This window comes from Phocoena phocoena, chromosome 5 (genome assembly GCF_963924675.1).
Source record: "Phocoena phocoena chromosome 5, mPhoPho1.1, whole genome shotgun sequence".
NCBI classification, from domain to species: domain Eukaryota; kingdom Metazoa; phylum Chordata; class Mammalia; order Artiodactyla; family Phocoenidae; genus Phocoena; species Phocoena phocoena.
In genome coordinates, this window is record NC_089223.1 from 18,851,502 (window position 1) to 18,868,599 (window position 17,098).

Below are 17,098 nucleotides of genomic sequence, written 5' to 3' on the forward strand. Positions count from 1 at the left end.
AGGTTATTCAATTTTTTTCTTCTATGTGTTAATGAACACCTTTAAACAACCACCAAAAAAAAAAAAATCATATTTGAAATCCAAGGTTCACAAAAATGTCACAGGGGGAAAAAAGGAGAGGAAAAGAAAATATGAACCTAAGATGATTCCAGCAGGGAAGAAAATTTCCCACATACAAAGGTATTAGCTGTGAAGCAAGGGAAAGCCAGAGGCCTCAGTATGAAATTGGAGCTCCCTGAATTTACACTCAGGGCATCAAGGCAGGGTGCTCCATCTTTCGTTCCAGCTGAGCCTGTGACCTACAGCTATTTTACCTGCAAGACTTCCCACAGTCAGTCCAACCAGGTGTAGCTCGATCAGAAATGTGTTTAGCAATCATATGAACAAAGAAATGAATTTCTCTAATCACCTGCCTCAGAGAAGCATTAAAATTCTCAATCTGAATCATCACCCTTTTAACTAATTACAACATTGGTTTAAAAGTGCAACTAGGCTACTCCTCAGCATTCGCCATAGTACAGAATGGTTACAAGTGGTAAACGAAAAATTCTGATCTCAGAACGATTCGCATTTGCATCTAAAATGCTACGATGAAACCACATAACTCCCTCCTCAAAATGTTTCATGTGACGTCTCCTTGAAGTGGCTTTCACTTTAGCTATGTGTGGCTTCCTTTATTTGCTTTAGTGACAAAAATATGATGAATGTAAAGAAGCAAAGACTCTAAAACAAAGGCCAACAGTAGATACCACAGCCAGCACTAGATTTTTTTTTTCATGGTTTTAACCTAGAGGAAAATCTCAAGGTTCAATAAAAATACCTTCTTTACGTAACTCACAGTTAGCACTCTTTTTATGTTTTAGATTAGTTTGTCTTATAACGCAATGATAGGGTCAGCAGTGCCAAGTAAAGCCCGGTTAACAGTCCCATTGTTTGTGAACCTTAGCTACATATTTCTAAAAAGGAAGCCGATATACTTACCCCATTAGAAAGCTACATTTTTCTCCCACAGGAAAGGCTAATGGTGTTCCACTAAAGTGATTTCCAGCAGTAACAATATTTTACATAAAAACAAATCCCTAATAAACTCTATTTTCTATCAATTCATTGATACCAACTAATGAATGTGGCCTTGAGTATACTTGAGCTTAGTGTCATGGTGGTAAAAGTCCAGGATCTAGAGTCCAAACACCTGCTCCACCACTCACTCACTGCATGACCTTGGAAGGGTACTGAATCTCCCCTAGCCTCAGTGTGATTAGAAGGATAGAGCTAGGTAATGCATGTGCAGGGCATATACATTAATGTTATTAACATTTTTAGAATAGAAAGCTCGTGTGTGTGTGTGTGTGTGTGTGTGTGTGTGTGTGTGTGTGTGTGTATTCACTTTACTATTTATTTACTTTGAGCGAGATCCTATGGAGAAACAAAGTAGCTGACAAGTTAACAAGTGTTCTCTTCAAATATAATCAGGTGAAATAACATATTACAAGACATATGCCATTAATAAACACACCAACTCTCTAACCATTATCGATGGAAAATTCATTCCTTCCACTCCCTGAAATGACAAAAGAGTAAAGGAAGTCTCAAGGCAGGCAAAGGCACTGGAAAATTGTTTTTAATTTATCATTCTAAAGTACAGCTATAGAAAAACACATCAATTAGGTAAGGAAAAGGTCAAGGACAACGATTACTCAAGCACCTCCCTTTTTTTCTTTTTTTAAACAGAAGCCACAAGTTTTTTATTAACACAGGTGGGATTTTTTCCCATGTTATATATGCGGAACCTGAAGTAAAGATTTGTGAACTCACTCATCCACACTGACTGGCTCCAAAATTTCATTTGGTTGCCAAGCTTAAATAAAGGCCTAGGCAAATCTACTAAGGACACAAATTGGGGCAAATAACTAGAAAGAAGAGGTAAAAGAATCCATATGTTTAAATAAAAGATCTAAAAAGCCTAGAAGCTTATATTATATTATTAGCACAAGCTAATGCTTGTGCTTAGAAGTGTGTAAAATAATTACAAAATCCAGAGTAAAGGAGACCTGGCTTATACGTTTACATGAAAATGCCTGGGGAGATGGATAAGGAAGTCAGGGATTCCATAAGTCAAGCGTACTAGAAAAAGCAATCCAACCTGGGCTACGTGAATAAAAAGTATGATATTGGAGGAGAAAAAAAGCAAGTATTGATATCACTACGTTTTCGTGATGATCAGATATAGCTTTTCCAGTCAATTCGTTTGCTGGAGGGAAAAAAAGCAAAAACAAAGATTAACTATGTGCCAGTCATCATGCTAAGCCTGGGGAGATGAAGTGAATAGAGGCTTGTCCTTGAAGATTTCACAGTTAAAGAGAAAGTTGTGTTGCAAATGTTTGTGATACCCTGTGTGTACCAAGTACAAGAGGAAGCACAGGCAGCTATGCCTGAGGGGATCAGCAAAGTAAGTTTTACACAGAAGAAGGACACAGTAATGAGCAAGAGTGTTCCATGCAGAGGAACAACGAACAGAAAACCATAGAAGGTACCATTGGGATTTTTAAGTTGTTCAGTTTAGTTCCATCAACTTTATAGAGACCAAATAGCCCCATGCATGCAGAATACACATGTGAATAAAAAATGTTCTCCCTGCTCCCAAGAACTTATATTGTAATAAACTGAAGACACTTAAAGTAAGTTCAGCACAATGTGACATACGCTATATATACTGTAAATATTTTTGATATTCAGGCAATAAGGGTCAAATCCTATAATATAAAGAGTTCCTAAAATTCAGTCAGAAAAAGATAACCAAAAATGGGATTAGCTGAATCAGATGTTCATTTTTAAATGATCACTCTAATGATAATGAATGTTAGAGAGGGGACAAGTTTGAAAACAAAGAGACTAATGTTGGGAGGATACTGCTGCACTGGGTGAAGTAGTTAAAAGATCTGAACTGAAGGACAGATTTAATTAACTGGACACATGGTAGTCACACTGCGCCCAGGATAGAAAACACAGGGGAACAAACACCCCACTTTACTTTCACCATATCCATCCACAGCAACTGCTGCATATACGGTTTGAGAGAAAGATCCAGACAAAAGACTAGATAGCAGATACAGATGTGTTAATCATCAGCCTATAAGCAGAAGTAAGTCCTATGAGTGTAAGGAGGTGAAACTGCCTGGAAGAACTTGTAAAGGGATAAAAGAACATTTAGGATTCAATCAAGACGAGCTGACAAGTCAGAAAAAGGGGAAATCCAAGAAAGACAATGAGGACAATGTTTCTGGAAGAAAGAGGTGGCCCACCATGTCCAATATCACAGAGACCAGCAACTGGACAGTCATTGGTAACCTTTGCCATACTGTTTCAGAGGAATGGTAGAGGCCCCCAAACTACAATGGATTGGACAGTGGGTAGGAGGTGACAAAGTATATGCTTTAATGCAGGTTAATTCTAGAAGAAGAACGCTGCGCTTTCAAGGGAGCTGTCCAACAATAAAATAACAATACCTAACAGCTACCGAGGGCTCGTTTTGAGCAGGCAGTAGGGAAGGCATTTCACATACAATTCCTCTCCTGGCTACCACCACCTTCAAAATCAGTATTACTGTTTCCACTTTTCAGTTAAGAAAAATTGGGTTCGGGATGATTACATAACTTCCCCATGAACACACAGCTGGCACATGGAGAAAGGATTGAAATGCAGGTTCTGTCAAACCATAAACCAGTACTCTTTCCACACTCTGATGCTGCCTCCCCATCACTGGAAATTAGGGGGGATAGGGGGTTATTAACCATTTTACAGGAAGGTCTTTTTTTTTTTTTTGGAAGATAGCTAACTAGTTGACTTTAAAAGTCACTTCCACCTTCAATAGCCCATGATTCTCTCATATGCTTTGCTCACAGGTAGCTGTAATAGCTACAGAATTTCAGATCTAAATGCTCATCACTCCTTTTGCAGCACTTTTTATGCCATCTTCACTTTAAAATAAGCCCACATCCTAACAATGTGCCTATCATGCTACACACAGAGAAAATTAATATCAGTTCCATTTATTTTTGCCAAAAAATGAAAGTACAGTCTCTGAAGACAGTCACATCCATCTCCGCACTCCACAGCATGCTGCATCTTCTGCTATTAAAGTAATTATAACTTATATTGTGATTTGCTTTCGCACCTCACACTGGACAGTAACCTTCAGAGACTGTCTACTTTATTGTAAGCTCTGAGAACATAGCACAGAGCCAGGAAGCAGGGGGCACTAAAACTCTGATGCATGCATGCATGGACAGAACAGAAGAATGGATGGAGAGATGGATGGTGTGGTAAGTGAAGGAAATAATATTTTCTAACAGCTATTTTACACTTGATAATGGATTATTTAATCTATTTACCAACTGGGGGATATTACAATGATATACTTGAAGGAGGCAGTATGGAAAATCGAGTGGTACAAGAGGCATGGGATACGGATTTAAAGAGAAATGAACGTTCACTCACAAAAAGACTCCTAAAATACACGATTTTTCCTGGATTCAATACCACCCAAAGGCAAAAAAACCCCCCCAAAAAAAACAACTAGTCAATTCACTAAATTATTTTTTACAGATCAGTTACTTTCGAAACCTCTATCAAGAAGGCCAATCTTATCCTAAATAAGTAATTTATAATGGAATTTCAGGTGTGACCCCCTAGGAGATGTTCAAGGAGAGAAAGTTTCATAAGGCACTTTGAAATCACCCCAAAAGTGCCTACCTATATGTTTCAAGATCTATTCAATCTACAGATCTGGCTAGCAAAGGTCTGCTCTCTACTCTCAAGTCTCAGACTTTTTTTTCTCTCAAGATGCATATGACATGACATTCACTTGCACAGAACATAGCATGAGTGAATCCAGGTTCTAATAAACTATCCTCAAAAATGCTCACGGAAATGAAGGCAAACACTGCCACAACTTACAAGAATGTCTGATTTCCACTGTGATTAAAGGCATATCGGTAAGATCAAGAGGACTGCAAGCTATGCAAATACCCACCGTGACAGCTGCAGCTCGCATCCTCTCCCGCATGAGGAAACACATCAGGATGAAGTGAAAGTAGCATTTTAAGGCTGAACTTGAATCCACCCTAGTTTATATATAGATATTTTAAAATAAGTCATTTGCAAACTTCTGTATGTCGTTATCAGTAGCTGTTAATACCTCACAGCTGAGTGTAACACAGAAATGTGTTGTGACACTGCAGTTGGAAGCCACTGGCCTCTTTTAGGCCTCGGTGAAACTTAAACTAGTTATCAAATTACAATCGGACTCGCTGGGTTAGCCAATTTCAATGGCCTTAGGAGCTGTTTATCAACAACTATTAAAGACAGAGTGTGCCAGAAGTTAGAGCAGGCAGAAGAGGCAGGTTTGGGCTCTGGTCAAGTCGGGTGCTGAGGCGCCTTCATGGTGTGATTTGAAAAGTAAACAAGGAACTTGGCCTGTCCTCAATTACCCCACTAAACCACCGTGGTGTCAGGCTATCACACTGTCTTTAGTACTCGCCTGTATTACAAATAAAAGCAAGCAAAATACAAACAATGCCTACAGAAGTCACTGGTAAAATGCATCTGCTAGCCAGGTTTTCTGGAAAGCTCCTAGTTACAGAGCAGATTAGGTATTCAATACCTTAAAGCTGCAGATGCAGCAGGACTGGGAGAAGATACAATTGAAGGAAAATTCAGTAGGAAGAGGGCACGAGAAGTAAGAGTATCCCGACGCTGGGGGCCCTCACCCAGACAAGGGACATCATGGGATGGATGCTAGACTGGGCCCCCCAAGTGGAGGACTTGCGTTCCAGGAAGTTTAAAGGTTAGCACAAGAACAGTGAAGCAACCGAGCCCACGGTGCTAGAGGTTTCACAGAAGGAAGTAAGCCAAGATGAACCTTTGCCCACTTCCCCAGTTTCAAGAGACCCTGACAACCTGATGTGGTTTTCCAAGAAGGCTACTGGGATGGGGAAAAACCCAGAAACCATGACATGTGGGAAAAAGCTAGAAGAGTTAAGAACAGGGAAGCTGTTTTTAGTATCAAATAAGCTCTCTTGTAAAAGACAGAAAAGGTTCATTTCATCGAACTCTGTAGGGCAATGCAAGGAACAACAAACATGTATGTCAGAGCATCAGACTGAGGTCAAACATTAGGAAACACCCTGACGGGCAGAAATGGCCAGGATAGAGCAGGAGATCTTAAGAATTCGGGAGCTCCTTCTCACTACATATGTTCACAGGCAGTGGAAAACTATCCCTCAGCGAGTCTGGACAGGGGTTCCACGCTGGAGATAGCCTGAGCTAGATTTCTGGGGCACTGTCCCATTCTAGGAGTCCGATTTGTTCATTGTGGTTAGGGTCCAGACTTGAGCAAGTGTAAGAGATAAAAGGTTTCCCACATAAACTCCGATCCCTCTCACCAGTTCACAATCAGAGGACTGGCTCCAGGCTGGACAGGAGTTAGACTTCCAAGGTTTCTTCTAGCTTCAAATTTTCATAATTTTAGTCTCAGATCTCATTTACACCCAAATAAATGAGGATCATGTATTCTCTCTATTCAGAAGATCCCCACAATGCATTCCAGGGTTAAATGTCCTTGATTGGTTATAAAAAAAAAAAAAAAAATCACCTAAATCCCTAATGCTTCCGAACAGTGTTTTCTCTTATCCACTTGATAGTGGTGATGGATAACATCTGAGTGTGATCCGCTGTAGAAAGAGACTTTTTAATATGTTAAATCTACAGTTAAATCACCACTCAACCTTTTCTTTTTAAGACTGAAGAATCTCTCAGTTCCTGCCACAATTTAAAACCCTTTAGTCACTCGGAGGGAACCTCTTTTTTTCCCCCTCAACATATTCCAAATTTTCTACATCTGTTTCTAGAAGTGCATGTGCAGTGAGACACAGCACTCATGTAGAATTCTGACTAGAGGTGAAGACAAGAGCGATTCCCCCCCCGGCTGCTAAACACAGATGGGCGAAGGTTGACAATGATGAGATTTTTATGTAGGAATATAGTTTCCCTAGTCTTCAGCTCCTTGAAGGAAAAGTATTTCTGTGCTAGGGAGACATTAAATCCTGGCTCATAAACCAGAGCTGGGAAAGCCCCGGCTGGCCTGCTTTAACGGCGAGCCATATGACCAAGTGTGGGCTCGTGCAGATCCATCTGTGGTCCTCTGTGACAGCCATCAGAGCAGGCAGCTCACCATGCTGCCTCCCTGATCCCAGGGCCATGCTTTCCTCAAAGCGTTCACCATGCAGATATGCCATCAGGAGAGCGGGCTCACAAGCAGCCTGTACTCGCGGCCTGAAGACTTTTTAGTATTATTACACAGACACCTCATATTTGGGCCTGCAGTACGCTTTACATCTCTGTTTTGGTTCCTACACGTATTAACCTTTATTCATTTGGATTTGCGCGTTTCTCAAGGTAAGTAATATGATTGTGAAGTGGACTCTGGGCCTCCCAGATGCCTGTCACAATAGCTCACCCCACAGCCTGGGATAATCTCCAATCTTCCTGAGGAAAAAAAACATCACCTAACTTTGAGTAAATCGACCTATACACCCTTTGACACTGACTCACTGAAAACTAAGCACTCCCTGGGTAAGCCACTATTGCCAGTTATGCTTCTGCAGGCTGGCTATTAGGCAAAAAACATACAACCCCAATTATAAAACAGAGTATTTCAAAACTCATGTGAAAAACACCTTCTACAGGATGGGCACTTACAAATCAAGAAACTCCTCACGTTTGTGAGCCACCCATGATTTAAGATCCACAAAATTTCAAAACAGAAAAGAACCCTATAATTTAAAATTTTAAATCCCTCTTATCCTTTATCTATTATTTCATTTATTTAACAATCATGTATCAAATGCCTGTTCTAGGGCAGGCCCTGTGCTAGGGCTAAAGATACAAAGATAAGTGGAACCAACACCCAGTCTTCTGGGCTCTCCACTTCTGGGGAGGAGAGGCAGTCAGGTAAACAAATCATCACAGCAACATGCTCTATTCAAGGTGTCCGCTGTGAGACCGAAGAGACTGTGTCCCTTCACTCCAATGAGTGAAGGTATCAGGAGATGTGGGTCCCAGAGGAGGTGACATTTGAACTAAAGCTGTAATAATGAGAATCAAATGATGAGAACTGTTATCATGCCAATAGTCAGACCCACACAGAGAAGGTATGCATGTACTTTAATTTATTAACATTAAATATACATAGCAGACCAACAATGCCAGGTTTAATAATAAAAAGAAATTTAATTCCTTTGTAAAAAGCAAAAAAATTATACCACAAACTTGAAGCCCTGACTCAGGTTCTGTCATTTTAAGAGAATATATTGTGCTTTTAATTTAATTTGATAAAATGGCATAGCTCACAAGATGTTTAAAAGCAAATGTCAATGAATGGCTTAAAGCCCACTTAGGAGAACATAAGGAGTCAGCAGAGTTGGTGCCACCTTTTTTAACTTCTCACGGCCCCTGTATCTTCCCACTAGATAGACTCCAGTGACACTGCGGGGGCAGAGAACGGCAGGAGCTTATGCTGGAGAAGGCCACATTACTGGATTACAAAAGCTTTACAGAAAATGATGAATTGAGATGTAAACAAAGGAAGAGAATTTTGCTTTGTTTTGGTTTCGATTTTTCGTGTTTTGTTTCTCCTCATGAGATTTGCCAGGTCATTGTTCTCTTCAAGTCCAAGTTTGTACAATAGTTAAAACATATAAATCACCCAATAAATCAAACACTGAATGATTAACATATCTTTTCTCACTCGTCAAAAATTGATCGGCCTAAGGAGAAATACAACAGAAACTGAAAGAAAGCTTTCAGGTTCAAGTTAATATGCTAAGTTGAAAAGGATTTAGCCTTTTAAACTCAGCTGGCATAAAGCCAGTCCAAATGACCAAACAACAAAACTGCCCTCAATCTAACTGTGTCACCTTTGTAATGCCTTCTTCTCATACTCCATTCCCTGATGTCGCTGGAGAAGGCAGCATTCCAATTAACCGGGCACTCACCATATAGAGCCATCTACAGAGAATCGAAATTTATATAACGCACTCAAAATAAACATATAATGTGTCTCCATTTATGGCTTCAGGAGACACGTGATAATTGTGCATTGCCCAAATCATTCAACAAGAATTTATTCAGTGCCCAAAGTGCAAGGCATTGAGCTAGGCACTATTAGCTAGGCACTGTATTTCCCAAACTAAAAGTTTGAATACACATTTTAACAAATCATTTTATGTAACATCCAAGTAAATGCAGCAACCTTGGGAGATACAGTTTAGACACTGACATACTAAAATTTCCAAAACATTCCAATACTACATAGAGACAACTGAACATTTTAAATCAGAAGTAGCTGCTCCTCCCAAAAAGAAAAACTGGAACTATACAGTCACTGTAGAGACTCTTTAACTCTTAGAATCCTGGAGCTGATGGGAAATTTTTTTTAAATTTAGCTCCATATGAATAAAATATTCTCTCTGAGCATCAACCATCATTCTTCGGGTTTCACAACTATAGAAAGTATCTGAAATTGACGAACATTGAAAGGTGGTATGTCATAATCTGGAAGCAGCTGTTAACCTAAATCTTTGGTAATTTACTTGTTTGTTTTGCTCTTTTGCAGAGACATGCAGAATTTCCAGCTGTAAGGGACAGAAGTTCAAAGAAAGTCAGAGAGACCATCTTTTAAAATAGAGTTGAATATATTTTGCTGCGAGGCAAAAGCACAGACTAGGGAAATAAAAAGAAAAACACATAGTTCTATTCCTCTCTATGATGGTCTCAAAGGGAATCCATCCAATTCCAAAAACACATAGCATTTTAATAACTGATAACGGCTTCCTCAGAGTTTTTTTTTTAAATAGCTGCATGTGCACTTGTGAAATGGATTTGAGATTCCAGCAATAGGTCTAAGTCCTCAAGTTGATAGTCCACCTGCTTTAAGCCATTATTCAGAATCGCTAACCGTGGAGGAATATGAAATTTTTAATTTGTTTGCTTATGTGAAATATAATGGATGGCTTATCAATGAATACAGCCTGTATGAATACAGGAGATGGAAATATTATAAAATAAAATGGGTTAAAAATGCCAAAATGCAAAGAATATTAAAGACAGTTTACAAACTGAAACCCTGTTTCCGTCTACATCATTCCTACCTGATGACTGTATTTTAAAAAAGGAGTAGATCGCCTAAGAAACACTGGCTCCTGGGCTTCCCTGGTGGCGCAGTGGTTGAGAGTCCGCCTGCCTATGCAGGGGACATGGGTTCGTGACCCGGTCCGGGAGGATCTCACATGCCGCGGAGCGGCTGGGCCCGTGAGCCGTGGCTGCTGAGCCTGCGTGTCCGGAGCCTGTGCTCCGGAACGTGAGAGGCCACAGCAGTGAGAGGTCCGCGTACCGCAAAAAAGAAAAAGAAACAATGGCTCCTATTTTCTAGAGCTTTCCCTAGAAATTAACAAAATCCTCAAACCAGAGTAACAATATGGGCCATTATCTGTAGTTCAGACAAATAGTCTTACAATAACACCTTTCAAAATAAAAGTAAATAAAACTCCTTACCAGGAGTGTACACTATTTCTATTTCTGCATATATATTGATATGAATAGAAAACACTGTTTAACAGTTTTCCTTTAGTAAACTTCATGCCAAGATCAAACCAGATTATAACATTTACCATCAGACTTTAAATTTCTGCTAAATATAAAGATATAAAAGCTTCTCCTAATAAAACTATTTTATATAGTCAGTAATTCAATAAAGAAAATTTCAAAACAAAATGTGATATCCTAAATATTACTAAAAGAAGTGACAGTTTCAAACAGATGCTCAAGAGAGAAGAGCATCTTTGCCAAAGGGAAGAATTGGCTTACACTCACCTCCATTCTAGTCCCACCTGTGACCATCCATTCTATCTATTCTGGCTCCATTTCTTCAACCATAAAATAAATGTCACATGAGCTACCACTGTAGACCCAAGGCATTCATGAATTTCAATATTAATGGTCCTGACTATTCTTGAGTGACCCTGAAAATACATTAACATGCTGTCATTTGTAATTCTGTGTCAGCAGTGACTGAACTGCCATTCCCAGGTGAGTGGACCAAGGGTAACCTTCCAGGCTCTCAACTCCCATTTGATGATCTTCTGGTTCTCACAAGTGAGTGGCGAGTACAACTGCTGCCCATTTACATATAGGACAAGTAGCCTGTGATGTTATTAACACGTAACAGTGGAATTATAGGAAGCTGGGACTCAAAATCTCACTGTATTTTCCTCTTGAACATCAGGAGAATGCTACACTAGAAAGCTGCTGAAAAAATTAACAAAATGATTTTTTCATATCATTTCACTGGATTTGCTAAAAGGAGACTATGTCTAGAAAAATGCTGTTTTCCAATGAGGTCACTCTAAATGGATTCTTTATTTGGTTTCATAATTAGTTTCAACTTTACACATGGCTGACAAAAAAGATAAGGAAAAGCAGAAGAGGCCAATTATAAAAGCTATAAACGCATACTACGTCAGTCATATTTCATATCTCTAAAATTACAAATAAAAGCACATCATAAAGAAACAAACAGATCTTAAAAGGCATATTTTTAAAGTAATCTAAACAAATGTCAGAGTAAACCTCTAACTAGAGCCTAAGGTGTTACTTTTTTCACATTTTAACTGGATGTCTTAGATTGTTCTTTAAAGCAGACGTTCTTCCCACAGTTCCCAAAAAACTATTATTTTTTAAACGTTAATTCTTCTAACTGATGGCACTGGAATTTCCCCGAATCCCAGCTGCAACTGTTGCCTTAAGCCTTAAGTTTACAGAATGTTTTGAAAACAATGCACTTGTGTTATATTTACTTTATAGTGGAAATCCTGAAAGGATTAAGGAAGAGATCAATCTAATTTGCAATTAACAGCATTAATTTGCATGCCGTTCACTAAGTCCTGAAAAGAATTTGTTCTCTTTTGAAGGATATTCACCATGCCCAAATCGTGTTGCTTACAGTATTAATTAGATTAGCAGTCGGTCCCCTTTCTTCACATCCTGTGCTGATGTAAACTTCAGCCACCAAACAATGACATTTAGTCAAAGTTTCAATTAATGACACTGAATTAATGCAGTTTTACTATACTCAAATGGAAAACCAGATACATGGAAAAGCTCAACTGATGGTAACAAACATCAGTAAAATAAATTCACAATGAGCTCTTCTTGACACACTGCAAAGAAATGGCGTTATTTAATATTCCATTTCAAGATCCAAACATGACAGTTATCACTGATGTACCATATTTTTGTTTTCTTTAATTAAGTAGTATTACCAGCCTCATTCAGCTAGAAACACTAGTGGCTTGAATCCCTATTTACTTAACATTTTACTTAGCTACAATCGTCTTGCTTATAAGATCCTAGATAGCTTTCCAGAATTTCTCTATGTGTACTTTGTCTACACAAATACTATATAAGCTGACAATACACAGAAGGACAGCTCCTTTTTTTGCATTCCCAAGAGTTAAAAGCAATCTGACATAAAGCACAAGGGTCCCCTAACTAGAGCTTTTGAGAAATTCCCCAAAACACTTCCCAGGAATTGACCCCTCAACAACCATGGTATCTGGAATTTCTACCATTTGGGTTAAGGTAAAAGGCCCATTACAAAATACCTGGAGATGGGAAAAGAGGAAAGGGCAAGAGATATAACAAAGCAGCAGACTTGTCACATACAGTTCGATTTCCTCCAAGTGTTTAACTGTCATATAAACAAAGTTCTACAGCCCAGCCCGTAGGGAATGTTAGGGCCACACGAAGAAGAGTAAAAGACAGGAACAGGCAGGGAGACATGAAGGGAAGCCAGAGTTTGGAACAAGGCCCCCGTGGAGCACCACTGAAGAGAAAAAACCAGACTATGGGTTGTATTAAGGGAGGAGAGGGGGAAATAATTATTCTTCTATTTATTGACTTCTGTCTTTTGCCTTATAATTATACAATGCTTCTTTTTAAAAATATAAAACAGTAAATGGATGAAACTATTCTGCTTTCCAACAAATGGCACTACCAAGATGTTTTCTCTGAATTGTTTTACTTTCCATTGTTTTTATGCAAGAACAGACAAAATGAAACAGCCCAAGTTTTGCTAGATGAAGTAACTTTCTGACGTTATCTAAACGAATGCTTTTCCTCTCCAATGCTGCCATGCCCTTCCATTTTTAAGGTTTAAAACCTGACCAGGGTCTGTGAACACACTCAAGAAGATGCTGAAAATCTGAAAAACTACAGTCAGTCGAGACTAAAACTCAACCTGCCTACCTTTCTAAAGTTGCATTCTGGAAATACAAATCAAGGAAGCTGTCACATCATCGCATTACTACAAACAAAACCACAAGCACAGCTTTATTTGTAAACAGCAGTTTGTTATACAACAAAAGCCAGATCACACTAACGAAGATAACTGTAAACAAACACCACGGCCACAGAAATAATGATCTGAATTCTTCTTACTTCTACTTGCGAGTCAATGTTATCTGTACTTTATAAAGTGAAAGAATACTTAAGGAGCACAAAAATTTCACTTGCCTACTTTAAAAACATGAGTCAATCTCAGACCACTGAGATAAAAGTTCTAACAAAATTTAGAGTAAAGTCATGGTTTCATGGCTTCGTGAACTATGTCTTATTGAATTTTTGTAAATGTGAAAAATCGTTTGCTAACCTGTATTCCATTCTGCAAACATGTACTTCCTACTCATTAAGCATATACATATGTTTTCATGTGGAAATGCTATGTCATAGAAGACTGATAATCAAAATAGATTATCATCTCAAATGATGGTAAAAATCATATGTATGACAAAATGTCAAATCCAACTTTCAATAATGCCTCTTAAGCCAACCATATAAAGTCTATAAGAAAGCATAAGAGGAATAGCAGTAGTATATCCACCTTAACATCAGGATTCATCATAAAACCTTTTCTATAAACAAAATTTCACATTTAAAATTTCACATCAAGATCCCTATCAAAATATATGCAAAATTAACTTTTCCTATTTTGAATCTATTACATCCAACTGCATTTCAGTTCTGCAAAAATAGGTAAACCAAATTTTTTTGAATTATCGGTGGTCATGTGTATGTATAATGAAAAGCCATTTATGATAGTATGTATATAATACAGTACTGTAAAAAGGCAAGACAAAATAGCCATGGAATGGTTCAATGGGCTCTTTCACATCAACGGGTAAAGACATCAAGCCAGAACGTATGAACAATTATTTTCACATTCTTCACTTGATGATAATTTTACATTTACATTAAGAAGCCACACTCTGCGATTTAAAACAGAGAACTGACCTTATGTGTACACATGAGTGTTTTCTAATTGCTGACACATTTACTGCTATCATTTTAATTGTAAGCTTTACATCAAGTGTTTTGAAAAAAGGTAATCTCAACATACAGATTGGCATTACACCTAAACTTCACACCTTAGGGAGATATTTGTTATTCTCTGATATTTCAGCAAAAGGTCTTAATTTTTGAAAATGTCAACAGAGGCCCTTAACACAAAACATAGTTCTTTTGAATGAATGTGAATTGACTGTTTACATGAAAATCCATGCCTGCAGAAAGAATAGTTGTGCATCAATAGACCTATTTCAAGTCATTTTTTTAGAGATATTACCTCCTTATTTTGATGAGTCTGTGAATACTGCACTGAAGCAGGAATGATTCTAATAGAACCAAAACAAGAGGAGAGAGAAGACACACATACACACACTCACACGCACATTACTTTAAAAAAAAACTGAGCAAACCTGAGTGAAGCAATGAATAGTTCCGAAGCCCCATAAGGACTTATGCATCATGCATGGTCTTCAGACTGCTGGGTTACTTCACCTAACTGCTCATGGTGCATACGACTTCATTGCCTTGCACTCTACTTGCATGCTCAGGCCACATTAGATACTATCTCTGTTCGGCACAAAACACACAGGCGTATACACACACACACTTTCTCTCTACACCGTCCAGCGCTGTTTCCAATTCCAGAGGCCCGCTCTGCGCGTAGCCCGTGCCCATCCCTACTTTGCTCTGCGTCCTGACTCCAGGAACGTAGGGATACTACATTTAGGGATACTACTTAATCCTGGTGTATCTGCTCTGTGGCCTCATCCTTCCAGGATTCACAGGATGGTTCCACCCCCACTCCACCACAGAATACAACGGAGTCGGCGGATTCCCCGGTGCGAGAGAGGAGACCACTACCTGTCCCCTTCCTCACCCCCACGCATCCCGGCTTCTCTTCGCCAGAAACCCCAGGGCCCTCGCCGCCAGGAGTCTGTGCTCCCGGGGGAGACAAGAGCCAATGACAGGAATCAAATAGCCCGTTAACAAGCGGGTGCCAGGGGCACGGAAAAAGTGAGCGGGGTGAGGTTACCACCGGGGAGGTGTGCTCCAGCAGGGCACCCTTCAAGAGCAATGACAGCTCGGCGGGGGCAGGCTGGGGGCGGCGAGGGAGGCTGGGGAACCGCTTTCCGCGTCTCTCTCAGGGCCTGCGGGGGAATCCCGGGGCGGCAGCGGCTGGGCTCTCGGGTCGTTCCCCGCCTCCCACGCCCCCTGCGCGTCCCCTCCGCCACCCCCTCCCTGAGGCCGCCCCCGCCCCGCGCGGAAGGAAGCGCCGGGCTCCCCCCACGTTCTCCCGCTCTCTCGCGAGTCCTGTGCGGGCCCTTTCAGAGGGAAGCGAAGAGGGAGGGGGCGCGGAGGGAATTGCTGCAATGGAGCGCCGAAAGAACCCTGCCCGAGCGAGGCAGGCGGTGGAAAGCCACGGCCACATAAAAATGCCATATTAATTTCTGAAAAGCCATAAATCACCCCTCCCTCTGCAAAAGAAAACCATAAACCCGATCCCATGCAAGACTGCGAGCAGCCACCCACTTCCTATTTCTGTCACAGCAGCTACACCCTGCCAGCAACCACCCCCCGGGCGCCCCCTCCCGCCACCGCCACCGCCAACCCCGCCACCGCCTCCCCTCGGCTCAGCCATTTGCCAACTGACGCCCCCGTTACATAAAAATGCCCCAAGGGGGGCCGGGTGGGAAGCCTGGGGGAAGGGCGCGCGAGGGAGGGGGGTTCGAGGGTTGCACAATATCCTAGAAGGTCCGTGGCTGGAGCCGGGAGAAAACCCGGGGCTGGGGGAGGGGAGGTGAGCCGCCCGGCGCCTGCGGCACACTGTGCACCCGGGCGACCGCGGCGCGCCGCTTACCTTTCACCACCCTGTCGGTCGTCGACAACTTGGGATCAATTGCCTTGGGCTCGGACATCTCCGGCCGCCGGGGGACAGCGACGCGCTGCTCGTCCGTCCTACTGCACACCCCGACCGGACCGGCGGGCCAGACACTCAACGCCGCCGCCGCGCTGCAAACCGCTTGGCTGGAGGTCTGGGCTCTGAGCTGGCTTGAAAGTTACTGCCTTCTCCGCGCGTCCCTCCTCCTCCTTCGCCGCCGCCGCCTTCACTCCTCCTCCGCCGCCGCCGCCAGCCCCGCCGACTCTGCTCCGGGCTGCGCGTGTGTGGTGGTTATTTATTTATTTTCTAAGCACGCCTCTCGGTTCTTCTTTTATTCTTGGGGGAAGGGGGATGGGGAGGGGAATCGCACACACGAGCACCCACCCCGGCACGGAGATCGGGCACCGCGGAATGGAGCCCCACGCGCGCACACTGCCGGGATTAAGACCGATCACATGGGGAGGGCCGGGGGCGAGGGAGGAGAGGCAGGGCCGCCGATGTCAGTGCCACCAGCCGCGCCTCAGCGTCCCCGGCGGCGGAGAGGCGGCCGCCGCTGCTGCTGCTGCTGCTGCTGCTGCCGCTGCTGCTGCTGCCGCCGCTGCCGCCGCAGCCGCTGCCACTGCTTCCCCACACAGAGCACCGCCGCTGAAAGGCGGCCGCCAGAGACGTCCCGCCGCCGCTCTCGGCCGCGCTCGCCTCTGCCTCCCCGCGCTGCTCCTTCACTCACACAGGCACAGCCGCGGAGCTCGGCAGACACAG

General features: G+C 41.9%; 1 protein-coding gene across 2 annotated transcripts in view; it reads right to left on the bottom strand.

The window, feature by feature from the left end:
• Positions 1-16,896, bottom strand: part of PPP3CA (protein phosphatase 3 catalytic subunit alpha) — a 298,887-nt gene extending 281,991 nt beyond the window's left edge. Inside the window, exon 1 of one of the 2 annotated variants that reach the window (XM_065877944.1) lies at positions 16,319-16,896. In XM_065877944.1, coding sequence (XP_065734016.1) covers positions 16,319-16,376 — 58 coding nt within the window. In that variant the 5' untranslated portion in view covers positions 16,377-16,896. The remainder of the gene's footprint in view (positions 1-16,318) is intronic. The other variant, XM_065877945.1, reaches the window with a different exon arrangement.
• Between the last annotated feature and the right edge of the window lie 202 nt (positions 16,897-17,098).